A 19,961-nucleotide genomic window follows, 5' to 3' on the forward strand; every position below is an offset into this window, starting at 1 on the left:
GTGGACAGGAGGGCCTAGGTAGGAGGTTAATGTTCACTGTATTTCGGTTTAGTTCTGTTCCTGCATTGCAGAATGAGCAGCTTCTCACAAACATTTAATCTCACTTCATAGCTGTTCTGTTCAAATGACAGCCTCATTAATGAGGTGACAGCTCACCCGGTGGTTCTCCACTCTTATATGACCTGTACAGTGGACTTTCGGAGAACCCAGTCTGTCCCGTGCACATCAGCCACGATGCAGGACAGGAGAGAGGATCAACAGTGCTGATCTACCTGTACAGGTACAAGGTCAGGAAATATCTCTGCAGAGTTCTCACATCCCGGATATAAACTGCTTAAACTTGGGTGTTTTTTGCACGCAGAAGAGCATAGCAACAGGATCTAATTCAAACTTGATTTTCTACCTGGGATGTACGCTTTGTAGTCCATCTTCAGAACTTTGTAGTTTTCACACAGCAGCTTAACATTATTAATCGGTCTGACTCTCTGAGCACTGACTTTTCATTTCCTAACTCCTGTGTTATTGCAGGGTTTACCTTACAATATAAAGCGCCACTTTGACATCTTTGCTTCTTCCCAGGTGATTAACTGCGATTTTCTACCATGAACCACGTGGGTCTCTGCTCCCTGATCTGTTTCCTGTGTTTGGAAAGAGTTGCAGCTTCATCGCGGAGTTTCTCTCGGTTTGTGGGCTCATCTAAAGGTAAGCACCGAGCTAACTTTACTGTGAGTTCAGTTCATGTTGAGTTTAGCTCCTGAATGAGGTCTTCTGCTGCTCTCCTCGGTGTCTGTTCACAGTTTATTGTGAACACGTTGAGAGAAGAGTGAGAGAGTGTTTGGAGAAAAACACCAACTAACCATTAGCTCAGCATGCTGGGAGAAGTTGGAGCAGAAAAGTCTTTATCAGGGTTACAATAAGCTTCCAGCTGCTGTGGATGAACAAATGAATCTATAAATGTTTTGTAATGTGAGTTTATTGTATCCTTGAATCAACAATACAGTCAGTTTGAGATGCTGTTTACAGGCATGTGGGTTTCACGTGAGGAGAACAAAGGCAAACTTTATATAACACCGCTCCACATCTGTCTCTGCTTAAACAGCTGCAGCCAGTTTCCTTCATCATATTGAGCAGCCAGACAACACGAAAATATACTCCTAATGAGCACTCTGGTTGTTCATGTGAAAAGCCGATTCTGAATTCACAGTTGTGATCAGAAGTTCACATCCACTCATCATGAGCACGAGTTTCATGGTAGTTTTGGGCTCTGACTTCTTTAACTGTTCTTTTTGTAGAATGGACTGTACAGCAGATATCTTTAATGAACAAACAAGAATCCATGTATTTTGTATTTCCTCTAGTTGACACAGATTCAAAAGTATGCGTATGGCCTCAGATATACACATATATCTAGTATTTGATTTAATGTCTGTTAGCAAGTTGCACTTCGACCAGATGTTTTTGGTAGCCATCACTAACTCTTGGCTGGATATTTGACTACTGTGGGAAATTTCCTGGTGACACGTTTTCAACAATTACATTATAAAATGAAGTAGGATCTCTTCCTCTCTTTTTATAGTCTGGTAACCATTCCTCTGATCACATGTCTGAGTCAAGTCAACAGTCCTCACCTGTTTGTGCAAAAGAAGAGTGAGATGCCTCACCTTTCTTTGAGCGTGCTCAGTGGTTGACTTTATTAAGCACCGATAATCAAACGGCAGATATTGCTGAGTGGGATGGGAAAGTTTGGCTATGTTGTACACCCTTGTGGTCATTTAAAACATTAACACAGACATTCTTTGTTTTTTTGAATGAAAATTCATCTTTTTAATGCTTATTTATTTATTTGTCAAATTTAATGTCAGAGCTTCTAATAAGCTGCAAGAATGCTGTGTGAGTGGAGAACAGCCAGGTGTCCCCGTCTGATAAACCTCCATCAGTGCCACTGAAAACAGTCACTTTGACTGTAAACATGTTTCCATTTCTCACTTCACTCTTTTGGCATTTAAGTTTTTTATTGATTTTGCAACATATACTTAAACCTGTATAAGAGGGGGAAAACCCCCCCAAAAAACAGAAAAAAACACCCACAAGAAAACTGCTGTTGTACACCTCTGCCCTTACAAGTCTAAAAGAAAGAAAAGAGTAACTAACAATGGGTTCCAAGAGAAGAAACACAGAAATGGGCAAATAAAATTGACCGTTAGGTAACATTTGGACCGGTGGTCACAGTTAATAGTCCTTCAAATTACAATAATACAGTCAAAATCCTGTTTGCTTCAAATAGCTCCAAAAGTAGTCCCAATGTTCATCTTTGACTTCTGTGTCATTTTTAAGTTTATTCAGCATGGACTCATAGGAAGCAGTCTCAGTTCAGGACATACTGCAGTCTTCCAGTGCCTAAGGATAATCCTCGATGCAGTTACCAGTCCAACCATAACAACCGTAAAAATATTATTGAGAGTTCTTGGAATATGAGAACGGTCTCCTAACAAGCACAATTCAGGAGTCAAGGGCACTTCTGATCCTGAACAACCTTCTAAGAGTGTGATGACTTCCTTCCAAAAAGGAGCTATAAAGGAACATTCCCAAAAACAATGTAGGAAAGTCCCCGCCTCAATTGTACATTTCCAACAGAGATAGTCAGGCATAAGCTTCATACGATGTAATCTTGTTGGAGTATGATAATATCTATGCAGAATTTAATAATGTATGCATTTGCTCGTCGCCTCCTTAACATAAAGCCTATTTCCCGCCAAAATGCCCATCCATTTTTCGTTTGGAATTGGTGCATTTAAATCTTTCTGCCACAAAGTTTTAATGTTCGAACATTCCCCACTTCTATTATCGTTTACCAGCCTATAAAAACACGTTGCTGTGTGGTGCTCCTGAGGCATATTTATAAAATTTAGAACAAGATTTTCATGTCCCCTTCTGAACTTCGATGTCACACAATGTCTAATTTGCAAATATCTCCAGAAATTTTCCTTCCCTTCCAATTTGTATGTTTGAACAAGGTCTCTATAGGACATAAATTTTCCATCTTTAGATAAGTCGCTAATAACAATTATGCCATGAGACTGCCACAATTTCCAAAACACGTTTTTTTCCTATATGAATAGCTGGATTGTTCTAAAGAGATGAGTAAAACTGCACATGAGGTGATATTTTAAGAATTCTATGTATATTGAGCCAAACCTGGCTAGAATGAAACAAAATTGGGTTCAGTGAAGTGCAGCTTTGAGACAACATACCTTTTGGATCAAAAGGAGTATAAATCTCAGACTCTATACTTAGCCATTCCTGTCCAGCTTGATTTATTCCCCAGTAAATAACCAATTTTGCCATCTCGAATGAGACTGAATATAATCTTGGATCGGGTAAACTTAAACCACCCTTCTCCCTTCTCTCATATAATTTAAGCATATAATTTACTTAGCTTGATTCTTGCCCTTTTCCCATCCCACAGACACTGCTTAATTAAGTTCAATTCAATTCAATTTTATTTATATAGCGCCAAATCACAACAAAAGCCGCCTCAAGGTGCTTTATATTGTACAGTAGATCGCACAATAATAGATACAGAGAAAACCCAACAATCATATGACCCCCTATGAGCAAGCACTTTGGCGACAGTGGGAAGGAAAAACTCCCTTTTAACAGGAAGAAACCTCCGGCAGAACCAGGCTCAGGGAGGGGCGGGGCCATCTGCTGCAACCGGTTGGGGTGAGAGAAGGAAGACAGGATAAAGACATGCCGTGGAAGAGAGACAGAGATTAATAACAGATATGATTCAATGCAGAGAGGTCTATTAATACATAGTGAGTGAGAAAGGTGACTGGAAAGGAAAAACTCAATGCATCATGGGTAGGGATGGGTACCGGTGTCCGGTGCCATGATGGCACCGGTTCTGACATAAACGGTAGTAACCAGACCGAAAAGCAGTGCACATTTCGGTGCTTTATTTCGGTGCTTTTTTTTTCCTGAGCTGTGATACACTTTAGATTCTAGCCAATTATTTTACGTTTCCGAGGATAGTAGGCGGGGCCAGGTACGTACGTTCTGTTAGAGCAGAGCTACAGATTAAAAATGTCCAAGGCGAAGCGGTCAAAAGTCTGGCTGTACTTCATAGCAAAATATGCAAACTCAGCAGCCTGCAACAAGTGCTTTAAGCTGATACTGTGATACTGTCAAAGGAGGTAACACCTCAAATCCGATGAAACACCTGGCGACGCATAGCGTTTTTTTTAAAAGCCCAGAAATGCGCCGTATTTGATAGCTTGCTGCGAGACCTCATACCGAGCACATCTACTGCGGGTGGGTTGCCTGTTATGCAACATCCCCCAAAAACACGAAGAGGAGAGTCCTGGCCCCTAGCCCTGCCAGCGTAGCAGAAATGATGACGGATGATGGTGGCAGCAGCCGTTCTTCTCTGCGTGAGTAGCTAATTTACGTTGAGTAGGCTAACCACGTTATTACATTAATGCATGTAAGGTGAACTAGCAAACATCATCATAGCTACATGCGGCTGTCTTCTTGTTTGATGGCAGATACTCCCTTCACCCTGGCCAAAAAGGCTAAAATGACCAAAGAAAAAGTGGAAAACAGTTAAACATGAGAGGTTTAGGACAAAGTTTGTGTTTTTTCCGTTGTTTAAGCACTGCTTCCAGCCAAGAGTGATACCATATATGCCCCATAGCTGCAGAAAAGGCTAACATTGTTATATTTTTACAAAAAACAGCTGAACATGAGAGGTTTTTGGACCAATTTTGTGTTCTCCATTCTTTAAGCACCGGTTTGAGCACCGGCACCGTTTCAAAAGTACCGATTTGGCACCGGTATCGGATAAAACCTAAACGATACCCATCCCTAATCATGGGAATCCCCGGCAGCCTACGTCTATTGCAGCATAACTAAGGGAGGATTCAGGGTCACCTGGTCCAGCCCTAACTATATGCTTTAGCAAAAAGGAAAGTTTGAAGCCTAATCTTGAAAGTAGAGATAGTGTCTGTCTCCTGAATCCAAACTGGAAGCTGGTTCCACAGAAGAGGGGCCTGAAAACTGAAGGCTCTGCCTCCCATTCTACTTTTAAATACTCTAGGAACAACAAGTAGGCCTGCAGAGCGAGAGCGAAGTGCTCTAATAGGGTGATATGGTACTACAAGGTCATTAAGATAAGATGGGGCCTGATTATTTAAGACCTTGTATGTGAGGAGCAGGATTTTGAATTCTGGATTTAACAGGAAGCCAATGAAGGGAAGCCAAAACAGGAGAACCTTCAAAGACACAAATACAGAAGAAATCTGCTCTCTCTTTCTAGTCCCTGTCAGGACTCTTGCTGCAGCATTTTGGATTAGCTGAAGGCTTTTCAGGGAGTTTTTTGGACTTCCTGATAATAATGAATTACAGTCGTCCAGCCTGGAAGTAATAAATGCATGAACTAGTTTTTCAGCGTCACTCTGAGACAGGATATTTCTAACTTTAGAGATATTGCACAAATGGAAGTACGCAGTCTTACATATTTGTTTAATATGTGCGTTGAAGGACATGTCTTGGTCAAAAATGACTCCAAGGTTCCTCACAGCGTTACTGGAGGCCAAGGTAATGCCATCCAGAGTAAGAATCCGGTTAGATGCCATATTTCTAAGCTTTTCAGGGCCAAGTACAATAACCTCAGTTTGATCTGAATTAGGAAGCAGAAAGTTAGCGGCCATCCAGGTCTTTATGTCTTTAAGACATTCCTGCAGTTTAACTCATTGGTGTGTGTTATCTGGCTTCATGGACAGATAGAGCTGGGTGTCATCTGCATAGCAGTGTACATGTATGCTATGTACCTGTAATACCTACAGCATGTTCTAATCGCTCTAATAGGATATTATGGTCGACAGTATCGAACGCTGCACTAAGGTCTAGCAGGACAAGCACAGAGATGAGTCCACTGTCAGAGGCCATAAGAAGATCATTTGTAACCTTCACTAAAGCTGTTTCTGTGCTGTGATGAGCTCTGAAACCTGACTGAAACTCTTCAAATAAACCTCTGCAGATGATCTGTTAGCTGTTTGACAACTACTCTTTCAAGGATTTTTGATATGAAAGGAAGGTTGGAGATTGGCCTATAATTAGCTAAGAGTGCTAAATACACTAAAATACAGGAAGCTCTCCTTATTCAAAGTTTATGTTTAAGGCCAAAGTTGTGGTCCCCAAGTCAAACTGGAACCAGCTAACCACTCCAGCTATGATGCAAATAAATGCCAGTTCACCAGTCAGCTGCTACAGACTGAACAACTGTCATAACAATTTGCATATTAATGATCATGAAACTGTTTCCACAGCTTACTGTCAGGTCCTGGTGCCAATTAGAGTCATTACACAACTGCCTTTTTAAGGCTTGGGAAACCTGCAGCCATCCTAGACTGAAGAGGACATGACGGATGAGTGATAAAACGCGCCTCCTACTGAAAACGCTGCGTCTAGATGAACAGAATCAACTTTTTGGTGCAACAGTTTATTTCCAGAGTGGACTACAAACTGGGATTCCTGCTGCAGTTCTTGTTGGCGTGCGTACGTTCATGACGGTTACGTTTATCTGACCGGGAAAACCTTTTGTTACAGTGTCGGCACTTGTATGGTTTCTCTCCTGTGTGGACACGTTTATGCACTTTAAGCTGATCTGCAGTGGTGAAGGATGACCCACACTGGTCACAGAGGTGCTCTTTAACCCCACTGTGGATGAGTTCATGACGTTTTAGTTTATCTGGTGTGGGGAAGCCTTTCCCGCATTCTTCGCAATAATGCAATTTGTGTCCAGTATGTCGCCGATGGTGCATCATTAGGTTTGTTTGCCAGTTGAAAGTTTTTCCACACAGGTCACAACGAAACGGTTTCCCACCACCACAGTGATGACAGGGTTGAGAACTGGATCCATCTGTGCTGTTCTGCTTCTAAACAAAGACACAAAGACAGCGTAAGTCAGGGAATTCCTTCAACATTTTAATCCTGAACCAGGCTTGAAATAAAGAGCATCTCTGCCAACATCGAATTACATTTTATTATATCTGAAAAAAGTTAACCCATCAAAGTACCAGATACCTTTTATACCTTTACTTTAAAAAAAATGAAGTCATGCAAAACTGTACCCTCAAACAATCCCTGAAAGTGCATGGGGTGAGTCTATTTTTTTTTATTTAATCCCTTTTTTAAGTTTTAATAATAGAAGATAATCACATGAAACCAAATCTGTTTTAATCCCACATGCGGTTTCTCAGCACGTTGCACAGTCTGACCTTACTGGCAACAGTTCTTTCTCTAAAATCAGAACACACACCTGAATGCTCCAGATCAGCAAACTGTGAAACTCTGCTTTTATAGAGGTCCTCATCAGGAGTTAAAATATGTTCAGTTAATTAAATATGATTGGTAGTTGAATGCAAAACACTATCATTTGACTTCAGTTTTTATGAGCTGTTTACTGTTTTTTAGATGATGTCACACAGACAGCCAAGACATCACATGATCTGTGTGCATGGTTCTGATGTGAAACTGCATTTGTGCTACTTCACTGAGTGGCGTAAGAATAACCTGGATGAGTTTTTAAAAGACAGTGGGTCCTTTAAAAAAATGGCAGATAATTTCAAAGGTAACATTTACAGTAACCAAAGAAAAATTATTTTGTGGGGTCATTTTACTGTGACATGGAGAACAATGTAAGAAAGAGGACATGAGAGGAAGAAGAGATTATTTTCTAAGATAAACACAGCTCAAATATAAAACACAGAGATATGCTGTGATGTTGTTGGTATGTTTCACAGATACAACTAAATAAATAATAATAAAGACTTGTTTAAGGCTGGTAGTAACAAAATGTATGAAGACAGAATGTAAATGTGGTTCTTTGCCAAGACGCCTGTTATGTCTAGACGACACTGGTGAGTTAGGTGCCTTTCTGATGATTCAGTAATCTGGAGGTCAGTGTAATGTAGCTTAAATAGTAATAATAAAATGATAATGATGATAATAATAAAATAAATCCAGTAAAAATGGTCAGGGTACAGTGACCAGACTGAAACAGAGTGTAAAAGCAGCCAGTGTCCAAAGGAAAACTACAGACCTTCGGAAAGCTGGCGAGCTATTGCTCGAGACAAAAAAAACCCAAAACAAAACAACCTACAAGAAAGTTTTCTTTGAAGCAAACTATAAAGAAATTAAGGGGAGACATGAGACTTCTGCAGTGTAGTATAAACTTTGGCATTACAAAAGTATAACAAACTCAAGTTAAAAGTCATAACTGAAATTGAACTAATTGCTCACATGCACTTTCATGAGGAGTGTTGATCCAAAAAGGCTAAAATTACAAGAAAAACATTATAATACATACCTCACAGTAACTGCACTTGTAGAGTTTCTGTCTGGTGTGAATCTGTTGGTGGACTTTTACAGAACTCTGTGCTTTAAAAGTCTTTTCACACAGGTCACATTTATAAGGTCTCTCCTCGGTGTGGGTAAACCTGTGGATTTGTAATTGTTTGTATCTTACAAACAGTTTGCCGCACTGTTCACAGCAATAAACATCCTGTCCGGTGTGAATACGCTGGTGTTTATTTCGATTTTCTATGTGGCTGAAAGTTTTTTCACAGATGTCACAGCTGTAAGCCTTAATACCAGAGTGGGAAACCTGATGTTTCCTTAAGCTACTACTTTGAGTAAAAGCTCTGCTACACTGATCACAGCTGTAAGGTTTAACTCCTCTGTGGATGAGCTTATGCCTTACCAAGCCTTCTTTCCTGGTGAAACCCTTTCCACATTCATCACAGCTGTACGCTTTAACTCCACTGTGAATGACCTGGTGTGCTTTTAAGTTTCCAGGCTGGGTAAAAGAATTCCCACACAAGTCACATCTGAACGGTCTCTCTCCCGTGTGGATGACTTCATGTCTTTCTAGAAAATACTTCCGAGTAAAAGTCATCCCACACTCATCACAGCTGTATGTTTTCTCTCCCTTTCTTCTGTGAGGTGTGTTGGTCTCCTGAGATCGCTGACTTCTCGCTCCATGTTGGTCCTGCAGTGACAGAGATACAAACATTGAGTGAAATCCAGTCAAACATAAACTTTAAACTTCGTCCATTAATACTAGTTTTAAACATGAGATTGGAGCATGGCAGTCACCAAACACCTTGTAGGATGCATTTTTAAAATAACCCATATTTTAATAGTTTACATTTATTTAATGTTTATTGTCTGTGAAGGTTCTCAGTCATCCAGGTCATCCTAGTCTAAGGAGCTTGGAAGGAAAACGTCTGGACTTCTTTAGTTTGCCTGAAGATGTTTCACCGGTCATCAGAGAAGCTTCTTCAGTTCTAGGGTCAACTGGTGGAGAGTCTCAGATTTAAACCCAGTGGGAGTATCCCCCTAAAGAGGGACAAAAGGACCCCCTGATGATCCTCCACCTAATCACATGAGCCAAGATGTGAAAACGGGTGTGGGTCACAATCAGCCAGGGTTTCGAGTGAGCTCATTGTGACTCCTAGCCCCACCCTGTCATGTGATTTCCTGACACCCTAAACCAGTTATTTGCCCACTTTGACCAACAGAACAGGGACACCATCATCCTTCCTGCTGTTTCAGAGAGGGACGACACCCCTATCCAGCTGGAGCAGCATCAGGTCAGAGCCACACTGCACAGAGTCAACGCAAGGAAAGCAGATGGTCCAGACCGTGTAGCAGGTAGAGTGCTTAAAGCATGTGCAGACCAACAAGCAGAGGTTTTCACCACCATCTTCCACCTCTCACTGCTACAGTCTGTAATACCATCCTGCTTTAAGTCAGCCACCATCTCTTCCAGTGGACGAGACCAAGACCAAGGAGATGGAAATCGACTTCAGATGAAGAAAGCGAGCTGAGCACTCTACCCTCTACATCAGGGGTGACGAACTCCAGGCCTCGAGGGCCGGTGTCCTGCAGGTTTTAGATCTTGCCCTGGGTCAACACACCTGAATCAAATGATTAGTTAATTACCAGGCTTCTGTAGAACTGCAAGACATGCTGGGAGGTAATTTAGCCATTTAAAATCAGCTGTGTTGAATCAAGGACACATGTAAAATCTGCAGGACACCGGCCCTCGAGGCCTGGAGTTCAACACCTGTGCTCTACATTGATGGAGAGGAGGTAGAAAGGTTAGAAAGCTTTAAGTTTCTTAGAGTTCACATCTTAACATACGTTACCTGGTCCACAAACATTTCCCACCAGGTACAAAGCACAGCAAATGCTGTACTTCCTCAGTAAGCTGTGTCAAGCCCAAATACCCGAAATACTGCTAAGTAAGTTCTACCGCTGCACCATCGAGAGCCTTCTGACTTACTGCTGTAAACTCTGGTCCAGCTGCTGTACTATGGAGGACAAGGGGAACTTGCAGCAGGTGGTGTGGGCGGCAGAGCGGGCAGTTGGCATTTCATTAACTCCCCTCAGAGACATTTATACAGGCAGACTTCAGCAGAAAGGCAGAATCATCATCATCATCATCATACCCTGGACATAGAGCAGGGTGATGTGACCAAAAATATTTATCATGATATACATTTGAAAATGAGCGATTATGATATAATTGACAATATAATTGACACTAGACAAAATACTTTACAACTATACAACATTATTAGTGTGAAATAAAACCCATCAATGTATTTTCACTCAAACAAGCAGCTGTTTTTTATGTGAATTAAAGTTATATAAAAATTTTTGAACAGCCGGTTCCGCTCTCTTAATTCTCTGATAAGTCAGGGCCAAGCCAGCTCCGATCAGCAAGAACCCTGTTATCATGGTTCTGAATCTTCAGCGTCCTCGATCGACAGTCCCGCCAGGCACACGATCCTCCATGTCTGCCACCCGTCCATCGTGTATCCGGCAGGGAAAGTCCCTCCAGGACACTCGGGCTCTCCCGAGCCCAGACTTCTCATTGAGAAAAGGGTGTCAATAGCATTCAGAGATTGATCAAATCCATAATTCTCTTTTAGGTTTTAGAAACAGACTGTGAGTGTTCCAGGGAAAATAATACAAAAAACATGAGACTACACAAGGACATAAGAGCTAAGCAGGGAAGATAAGGGAGAGGAGAGGAGAGGAGAAAAAGTGCATCCGCCTCCTCCGAGAGTCAAAGACTCAGTCTTTATGGTGTCATCCACATATCTGAACCAATGGCTTGGTGGTGTTCCAGGGTAGGATAGCAAAGCCCTCTTTTCCACTTCTTCCATGTACAAATTGGCCACAATGGGTGAAACTGGGGAACCCATGGCACACCCATGTTTCTGCCTGTAGAACTGACCCTTGTATGTGAAGTAGGTGGAATGAAGACACAGTTCCAAAAGCAAACACTTGGTCGATGCTGAGAGTGGTCCTGTTGCTGAGGTTGGGGTTATCCTGTAATCTCTTACGGACTACCTCCAACGCTTCCGTGACTGGGATGCAAGTGGGATGCACCTGGGTGAAAATCAAATCTCAGGACGTACTACATTTCACGGATCACATTAACTCGGTGGACCGACACATCAAATTAACTAGGGAGGATATGAAAAGTGGCAGGTTAGCCTTCTTAGACTGTGAGATTTCCATCAGTAATGGGGGACATCTAAAAGCTGACGTGCACCGTAAACCTACACATACGGATCAGTATTTAAGGTTTGACTCTCATCATCCACTGGAGCACAAACTGGGTGTCATCAGGACGCTACAACACAAAGCGAACACCATCCCCACAGACACAGCAGCCAGGGAGGCAGAAGAACGGCACATCAAGAAGGCCTTGAGTAAATGTGGTTATCCCAGCTGGACTTTTGTCAAAGCAGGAAAGGCACCTAAAGAAAGCTCCAGCTGATCCAGGAGAGAAGGACAACCGCTGCCTAAGCGAAAACCTGTAGTGATCCCATATGTGTCAGGAGTATTGGAGCAGTTGAGACACAATTTTTCTAAACATCAGGTCTCTGTGGCTTTTAAACCCCAAAACACTGCGCCAAAAACTGGTCCACCCCAAGGATCGGGTCCCCCGACACAAACAGAGTAACATAGTGTATGCCAAAGGCGTAGATTTGGCATGGACAGAAGGGACACGTCCCCACCAATATCCAGCGATTATTGACTTGTACCCACCAATAATTTGATCTCTTCCAGAAAAGAAAAACAAAACCGATAGAAAAACCCCCCCAAAAAAAAAAAACCAATCTATTCAATTCAATTCAATTCAATTTTATTTATATAGCGCCAAATCACAACAAAAGTCGCCTCAAGGCGCTTCATAGATACAGAGAAAAACCCAACAATCATATGACCCCCTATGAGCAAGCACTTTGGCGACAGTGGGAAGGAAAAACTCCCTTTTAACAGGAAGAAACCTCCGGCAGAACCAGGCTCAGGGAGGGGCGGCCATCTGCTGCGACCGGTTGGGGTGAGAGAAGGAAGACAGGATAAAGACATGCTGTGGAAGAGAGACAGAGGTTAATAACAGATATGATTCAATGCAGAGAGGTCTATTAATACATAGTGAGTGAGAAAGGTGACTGGAAAGGAAAAACTCAATGCATCATGGGAATCCCCCGGCAGCCTACATCTATTGCAGCATAACTAAGGGAGGATTCAGGGTCACCTGGTCCAGCCCTAACTATATGCTTTAGCAAAAAGGAAAGTTTTAAGCCTAATCTTAAAAGTAGAGATAGTGTCTGTTTCCCGAATCCAAACTGGAAGCTGGTTCCACAGAAGAGGGGCCTGAAAACTGAAGGCTCTCCCTCCCATTCTACTTTTAAATACTCTAGGAACAACAAGTAGGCCTGCAGAGCGAGAGCGGAGCGCTCTAATAGGGTGATATGGTACTACAAGGTCATTAAGATAATCTGTCAACGTCTTCTTCACCCAGCGGTGCAGAAAGAGTTAAATTACGTTCTCTACTGGAGTCCTACCTCATGTGACAAATATGGCCAATGTGATTGGCTGTGCCTTTCGGGGAGCTCTGTTTAGTTTTAGCAGCGGTAAGCCTGCGCTGCGAGGACCTGCAAGGAGGAGAGGAGGATGGCAGCAAAAAGGAAGAAGCTGGATATAAGAAAGTATTTTTCAAAGAAACCTGTAAATCACTTAAAGTCAAGTTCACTCATAAAATGTGTCCGTCATAATAACGTTACAGGCTATGCTAGGACATACATGCCAACCCTCCTGATTGTTCTGGGTGAATCCCGAATTTCAGTGCCCCTCCCGAAAATCTCCCGGAGCCAACAAAATTGAAAAACCATATCCCAGATTGCCTCAGCCAGTTTCCAACAATGGCTACTACTACTGCAGCTACTTAGTTTTAATATTACTCTTATTACCCTTTCTGGGTCGCAAAATAAAGTTTTAACATATTTTCAGGCGAGAGTGTAGCTGTGTAAACTTTAAGTATCTGAGTAGGGGAGAACAGCAAACTCCCGGCACATTGTTTTCAAACCCCCGTGGTCTTAAGCTACTCAGGTTAAACATGATATATAAGTCACTTAAATAACTCAAACATGTTATTGTTTGGCATTTTTCAGTGTTTTATTTGTTCGTGAGTAAATCGGTTTGGCTGAGATTAAAATTATTAAATAAATAATAATAAATAAATGTTTATTTATATAGCACCTTTCAAGACAGAATCACAAAGTGCTGCACATAAGATTACAAGTCATAAAAAGATTTAAAAAGAGAAAATAAAACAGGCAAAAAATTAACCAAAATCAGTTTTAAAAAGGTGAGTTTTGAGTTGTTTTTTTAAAAACAGCTACTGAGTCCACAGTTCTTAATGTTTGGGGGAGAGAGTTCCACAGTCTGGGGGCCACAGTGGCACTATCACCCTTAGTCCTCCTCTTAGTATTTTTTAAAGCAAGTAAGCCCTGATCAGATGACCTCAAAGACCTGCTAGGTCTTTTATTAGATTAGATTAGATTAAATAAAGCTTTATTAATCCCTCGGGAGGGTTCCTCCGGGGTTTTCTCACAGCTGAATAAACATCAAATAGAAAACTGATTAAAAAGAAGTGTGAGATGGTCGAAAAAAAACGTCCGGTTATATTTTAGATAGCAAGGAGCAGACAGCTGAGTTTCACTCCACCGAGAAAGCTCGTGACGTAATTCTGAAGGCTAGATCGTCACAGTCGCTCATTTCCGGTCTACCCGGCTTTCAGAGGACCACGAAGGCCGGGTCCTCAGGTGGACGCAGCCTCTGAATTTGGACACCCCCGCTGTTTCCGGCCGGACAATAATGACGGTGACATTTAACTTATTTTATTCGATGAATAAACATTGTAAAATTCAAGTTTTTTGTACATATATATATGTATGGTAATTTTAAATGGTTTAAAAGCATGTAGAATAGCATATGTAGGCAAGTATATTTCTCTTTTTTTATCAAGAAGCAAAGACAAAAAGGAAAAAACAAGAAACATGGTAGGGTTGGGAGGTTGAATCATCCGTCCCCACCAATGCTAAAACCAAATCTACACCCTTGGTGTGCGCTGTTAAGTGCCAGGAGGATTGACAGGATTTATACATCAGGGAAACCAAACAACCTCTGGCGAAACGGATGGCACAACACAACACAAAGGGCGATCGTGGCTCAAAGAGTTGGGTGTTCGTCTCGTAACTGGACGGTTGCCGGTTCAAGCCCCAGCTCAGACAGTCTCAGTCGTTGTGTCCTTGGGCAAGACACTTCACCTACCACCTACTGGTGATGGCCAGAGGGGCCGATGGCGCGATATGAAGAGATGCCAAACTGTGTTTCATTCTTCTGGTAACAGTGGCAGCTCGGGCTGCCACAAACGATTATTTTGATAGTCGACTAATCAGATCATGCATCCATTGTACATACAACTTATTGCACCAGTAGCATCTGCTCTTATATAACTATCATTAGCTTACAGCTTTAAGTGTTTAAGGTCTGTGCTAACTAAAAATAAAGACAAGATGATAGTTTATTGAATTTTAATGAAATTTACAGATTGTTTCGGTGAAGTTTAATAAACTCCTTGCTATCTAAAATATAACAGGACACTGAAGTAAATTCTCGAGCATCTCACACTTCTGATAATCAGCTGTCTGCTTGAGGTTTATTCAGCCGTGTAAAAACTATACAGTAACCTTTGTTGGCAATAACAGAGGTCAAACGTTTACTATAGGTCTTTACCAGGTTTGCACACACAGTAGCTGGTATTTTGGCCCATTCCTCCATGCAGATCTTCTCGAGAGCAGTGAGGTTTTGGGGCTGTCGCCGAGCAACACGGACTTTCAACTCCCGCCACAGATTTTCTATGGGGTTGAGGTCTGGAGACTGGCTAGGCCACTCTCAATCAGTCGTCCTGTCCCCCTGGCAGAAAAACAGCCCCATAGCATGATGTTTCCACCCCCATGCTTCACAGTAGGTATGGTGTTCTTGGGATGCAACTCAGTATTCTTCTTCCTCCAAACACGACGAGTTGAGTTTATACCAAAAAGTTCTACTTTGGTTTCATCTGACCACATGACATTCTCCCAATCCTCTGCTGTATCATCCATGTGCTCTCTGGCAAACTTCAGACGGGCCTGGACATGCACTGGCTTCAGCAGCGGAACACGTCCGGCACTGCGGGATTTGATTCCCTGCCGTTGTAGTGTGTTACTGATGGTGACCTTTGTTACTTTGGTCCCAGCTCTCTGCAGGTCATTCACCAGGTCGCCCCGTGTGGTTCTGGGATCTTTGCTCACCGTTCTCATGATGAGATCTTGCGTGGAGCCCCAGATCGAGGGAGATTATCAGTGGTCTTGTATGTCTTCCATTTTCTGATGATTGCTCCCACAGTTGATTTTTTTCACACCAAGCTGCTTGCCTATTGTAGATTCACTCTTCCCAGTCTGGTGCAGGTCTACAATACTTTTCCTGGTGTCCTTCGAAAGCTCTTTGGTCTTGGCCATGGCGGAGTTTGGAGTCTGACTGTTTGAGGCTGTGGACAGGTGTCTTTTATACAGATGATGAGTTCAAACAGGTGCCATTCATACAGGTAACGAGTGGGGGACAGAAAAGCTTCTTACAGAAGACGTTACAGGTCTGTGAGAGCCAGAGATTTTCCTTGTTTGAGGTGACCAAATACTTATTTTCCACCCTGATTTACCAATAAATTCTTTACAAATCCTACCATGTGGATTCATGGATTTTTTTTTTCACATTCTGTCTCTCACAGTTGAAGTGTACCTCTGGTGCAAATTACTGACCTCTGTCATCATTTTAAGTGGGGGAACTTGCACAATCGGTGGCTGACTAAATACTTTTTTGCCCCACTGTAACTTTAATCTCAGCCAAACCGATTTACTCAGGAACAAATAAAATACTGAAAAAAGCCAAATAATAATATTTTTAAGTTATCTAAGTGACTTATGTATGTTTAACCTGAGTAGCGAAAGTCTCTGAAAACGTCGGAGCGCTTTTGAAAATATGTGGTGTCCTGATAAACTGAGCAGATATTTGAGGTTTACACAGCTACATTCTCGCCTGAAAATATGTTAAACGTTTATTTTGTGACTCAGAAAGAATAATAAGAGTAATATTAAAACTAACTAGCTGCCGCCATTGTTGGAAACTGAGCTGGGCCGCGCTATGAATTCTGGGACACAGCTTCTTCTTTGGGGTTTAACGGCAGCTGGCATCCTTGTACATGCAGTGCTGCCATCTTCTGTTTCAGTTCGTTATTACACTCTTAAATCCTGCTACTTATTCCTGCGTCTTTTGTGATCTTACAAAGCTTCAAATGACGCGTCGACTATTAAATCAGTCGTCGACGATTTTGATAGTCGACGTAATCGTGACTAGTCGACTAATCGTGGCAGCCCTAATGGCAGCAAAGACTTATCTTATTTTATCTTTAGAACAGAAGATAAGACAGAGAAGAACAAAGACGGCTGTAGAAGAAAGCTGTCCCGTTCGTTGGAAAAATTATTTATTGTACTTAAAAAAATGTGGTTTCGATATGAATTTTGTTTCAGTATGCAGATATGCATATGCAAATGTGATAGTTTCATTTTTTACAATCTTGTCTTCAGTGATTTCTTAGTGTGAATGTAGATTCTGAAGGAGCACAGGACAAAAATAGGCTAAAGCTGCTGCTGACTGCTTTCTTTATTAACCCAGCAGCTGATGAAGTGGACACAGTTACAGTAACTGCAATATTTTCCTCACCATCACTGTTGAGCTCATCATTTCCTCTGTAGTGGCTGAGCTGAATCCAAATGGCTGAAAATGTTCCTCTGCTGCTCCATCAGACTCTTCTCCTCCTGCTGATCAGCTGGGACACAAAACAGATCTTTGTTAGACTCCAATGAAAGCTCAGAGTGTCCCACATGTTCATCAGACAACACAGAGTGGAATTCGTGTGACACCTGAGAGTTGTGATATCAGGTAACTTCAGGAGAAACTTGACAGGTGCCCAGTACTGTGAAATATTTCATTTTTCATCAGACAATTTTGAGTGAATCATGTTCAAGACACCATCACAGACCAATAGACACGTTTTTGAATGAATCAGACACCAAACCAGTCTAAAGCCTTGGACAGGGAGTCCTTTCACAGCCAGCACCAGCATCCAGATTCAAAGCACGCTCAGCTGCAACGATGAGAAACAGGAGCAGAGTAAGAGTGACCTTCATTGAGCTGACGTGACTGAACAGAGCCTCCCTCTCTCAGGCTTACTCCCAGTACGCTCAGTGAGAGAGACATTAAACACAAAGCAGAACCTATAAAGATGTTGGTTTATCATTTATTATTTCACTAATAAATACAATTATCTTTTGTCACAGCGGTTTCCTATCCCAGCTATGATGGGGCGAGAGACGTGGTACACCCTGGACAGCTCCCCAGCCTGTCGCAGGGCTAACACAGAGACAGACAGCCATTTCCACTCACACTGACGCCCTTTTAGCTGTGAACTCCTTTGCAAACATAATTGGACATGCACAATAATGCACAGCTATGATAGAATGATTTGCTAAACCTGCTGTCCATTCTGCTGCCATTATGCATTAAAGAGCAGCTGCATGACATTCACAGGTGATATACGATATGCCTCAAGTGACTCCAATGGTGCCCAAAGCAGCAGCATCGCTTCTTCCTGTAATCACCATGAAAATCTTTGGTCGGAAAAACCAGGAGGGGGTGTTAATCAAAGCTCCTGATCAAAAACTGGAATGTGAAGGAAAGTGATCTTTGCAGCTGCTCCATGAAAAGCTGCAGATGTTACTTGAAAACATGCAGATGAACTTTTAATTTAGTCTCTTTTGGCAAAAATGGGATTTCCAGGATTTGCCAAAAACGACTGCAGGAACTTAAACTGTTATAAATCTGTCACCAATATGTCAAACAGACCTGTTGTGACTAAGCCAGACAGAAAATTCCTATTAAAAGAAGAAGCAACCAGTCAGTGTTGTGCATCCTTTATGTATCTGTAAGAAGTCTCGCTGACATGAAAAATCTCGGATAATCTGAAGAGGAGGGCAGCAAAAATACAGCATCACAGCTCTATAAACATGCTTCAATGACCAAAAGGACTGGATTGATTACAATGTAGGTGTAATAACACAGAGCCTTAAAAGCACTTGCAAACCAGGTGATTTCTTTATTTTATATAGAAGCCCTGTTCATTAAAGTCTACTTACAGATAGAAGTAAAGATATTAGACATAAAAACTCACAGAAACACCTGAAAGCATTGTCGCATATGATCAGCGGCTAACAGAGGGAGGATGAGCTGACTTGTAGCAAACACTCTGCTCTCGTTGGAAGCAGAGGCGGATTCTCTCTCTCTCTGCTGGTATGAGTCAGTGTCTCTTACCCATCAGCCTCAGTGAACGGATCTTCTATGTTAGTCTGTACAACAAACAACAAACGCAACAATGACCGTGTACACGCCCGTGTGTGCCCGCCTGTCACAAACAGCAGCGGTAGCATCAAAGTCAGGCCCAGCCCGTTTGGTGCACCAAACAGCTGCAGCATGCTGAGCTAATGATTAGCTGGTGTTTTTCTCCAAACACTCTCTCACTCTTCTCTCAACGTGTTCACAATAAACTGTGAACAGACACCGAGGAGAGCAGCAGAAGACCTCATTCAGGAGCTAAACTCAACATGAACTGAACTCACAGCAACGTTAGCTCGGTGCTTACCTTTAGATGAGAGAAACTCGGTTTGTGATCCAGCTGCAGCTCTTCTCCGCCTCTTCCTGTTCCTCTTTACATGCAGTTTACAAACAATGAATAGGTGCATTATCGCCACCAACTGGTGTGGAGAAACTAATGTGATTGAAGTTTGATCTATGTGAGGTTTTTACTCATTTTCAGATTTCTGACCTTTTCTGTTTTAAACTGTTCTCTTTAATCCGGTGCGTCATGTGAGAGTCTCCTCTCTTCCAATTTATCCTGCATTGTTTTGAATCCTGAAAAAAACCTCCCTGCAGGCAGGGATTGCTCAGTAGGTAGAGTGGTGGCCCCACGATCGGATAATCGCGGGTTCAATTCCCCTGAACAGCTACCCTGAGGTACCCCTGAGCAAGGTACCATCCCTACACACTGCCCCCCGGGTGCCCAATGGCTGCCCACTGCTTCACTGAGTGAATGGGTTAAAATGCAGAGAAGGATCAATAAAGTAAACTTTCTTTAAACCATCTTCCCCCCCTCGCTGTTGACCTGTTTAAGCCGTCTCCTCCAGAGTTAATGAGCCAGTATCCAGGAGAACATCATGTTCTATCTCTGTTTAAATGTCTGTTCTGTATTCTGAATGAGATCCCTTCTCCTTACAGACAATAACTATCACTGAGCTTTTTCTCTGCCCTAAGCTACAATAAATGACTCTGATTTCATCGACTCTTTGATGGATTTGTATAAATATGAACATTAGTGCTGATCGATGTCTGCCTGCCCATCTTCTCCACAATCACCTCTACCTAAATATTTAAACATTACA

The 19,961-nt window shown here is 42.2% G+C and overlaps 1 protein-coding gene across 3 annotated transcripts; it reads right to left on the reverse strand.

The window, feature by feature from the left end:
- Positions 1–957: 957 nt before the first annotated feature.
- LOC147321607 (uncharacterized) lies at positions 958–19,227 on the reverse strand. 3 transcript variants are annotated; one of them, XM_086305722.1, is made up of 6 exons: positions 19,166–19,198; positions 17,191–17,296; positions 12,936–13,025; positions 10,352–12,457; positions 8,372–9,052; positions 958–6,938 (listed from the first exon to the last, which is right to left on the reverse strand). In XM_086305722.1, exons 5-6 carry the CDS (start codon positions 8,957–8,959, stop codon positions 6,519–6,521), a joined length of 1,008 nt encoding a protein of 335 aa, XP_086161848.1. In that variant the 5' UTR covers positions 8,960–9,052; positions 10,352–12,457; positions 12,936–13,025; positions 17,191–17,296; positions 19,166–19,198; the 3' UTR covers positions 958–6,518. The 3 variants fall into 3 exon arrangements, with proteins under 3 accessions (XP_086161848.1, XP_086161849.1, XP_086161847.1); XM_086305723.1 differs by lacking the exon at positions 10,352–12,457; XM_086305721.1 differs by lacking the exons at positions 10,352–12,457; positions 12,936–13,025 and having other exon boundaries at positions 19,166–19,227.
- Positions 19,228–19,961: the final 734 nt, after the last annotated feature.

This window comes from Aulonocara sp. 'chitande type north' Nkhata Bay, linkage group LG9 (assembly GCF_057382095.1).
Source record: "Aulonocara sp. 'chitande type north' Nkhata Bay isolate Kocher_YH1m ecotype deep benthic linkage group LG9, A_spYH_male_GT1.1, whole genome shotgun sequence".
In the NCBI taxonomy this organism is placed as follows: Eukaryota; Metazoa; Chordata; class Actinopteri; order Cichliformes; family Cichlidae; genus Aulonocara; species Aulonocara sp. 'chitande type north' Nkhata Bay.

Bases quoted from the DNA above. Each gene is read 5' to 3' on its own strand.
- LOC147321607 (XM_086305721.1), bottom strand. From the start codon at position 17,211: ATGATGAGCTCAACAGTGATG. The intron at 9,053-17,190 runs GTGAGGAAAATA...CTGTCACTGCAG, and splicing joins TGATGAGCTCAACAGTGATG to GACCAACATGGAGCGAGAAG. The intron at 6,939-8,371 runs GTATGTATTATA...GTCTTTGTTTAG, and splicing joins ACAAGTGCAGTTACTGTGAG to AAGCAGAACAGCACAGATGG.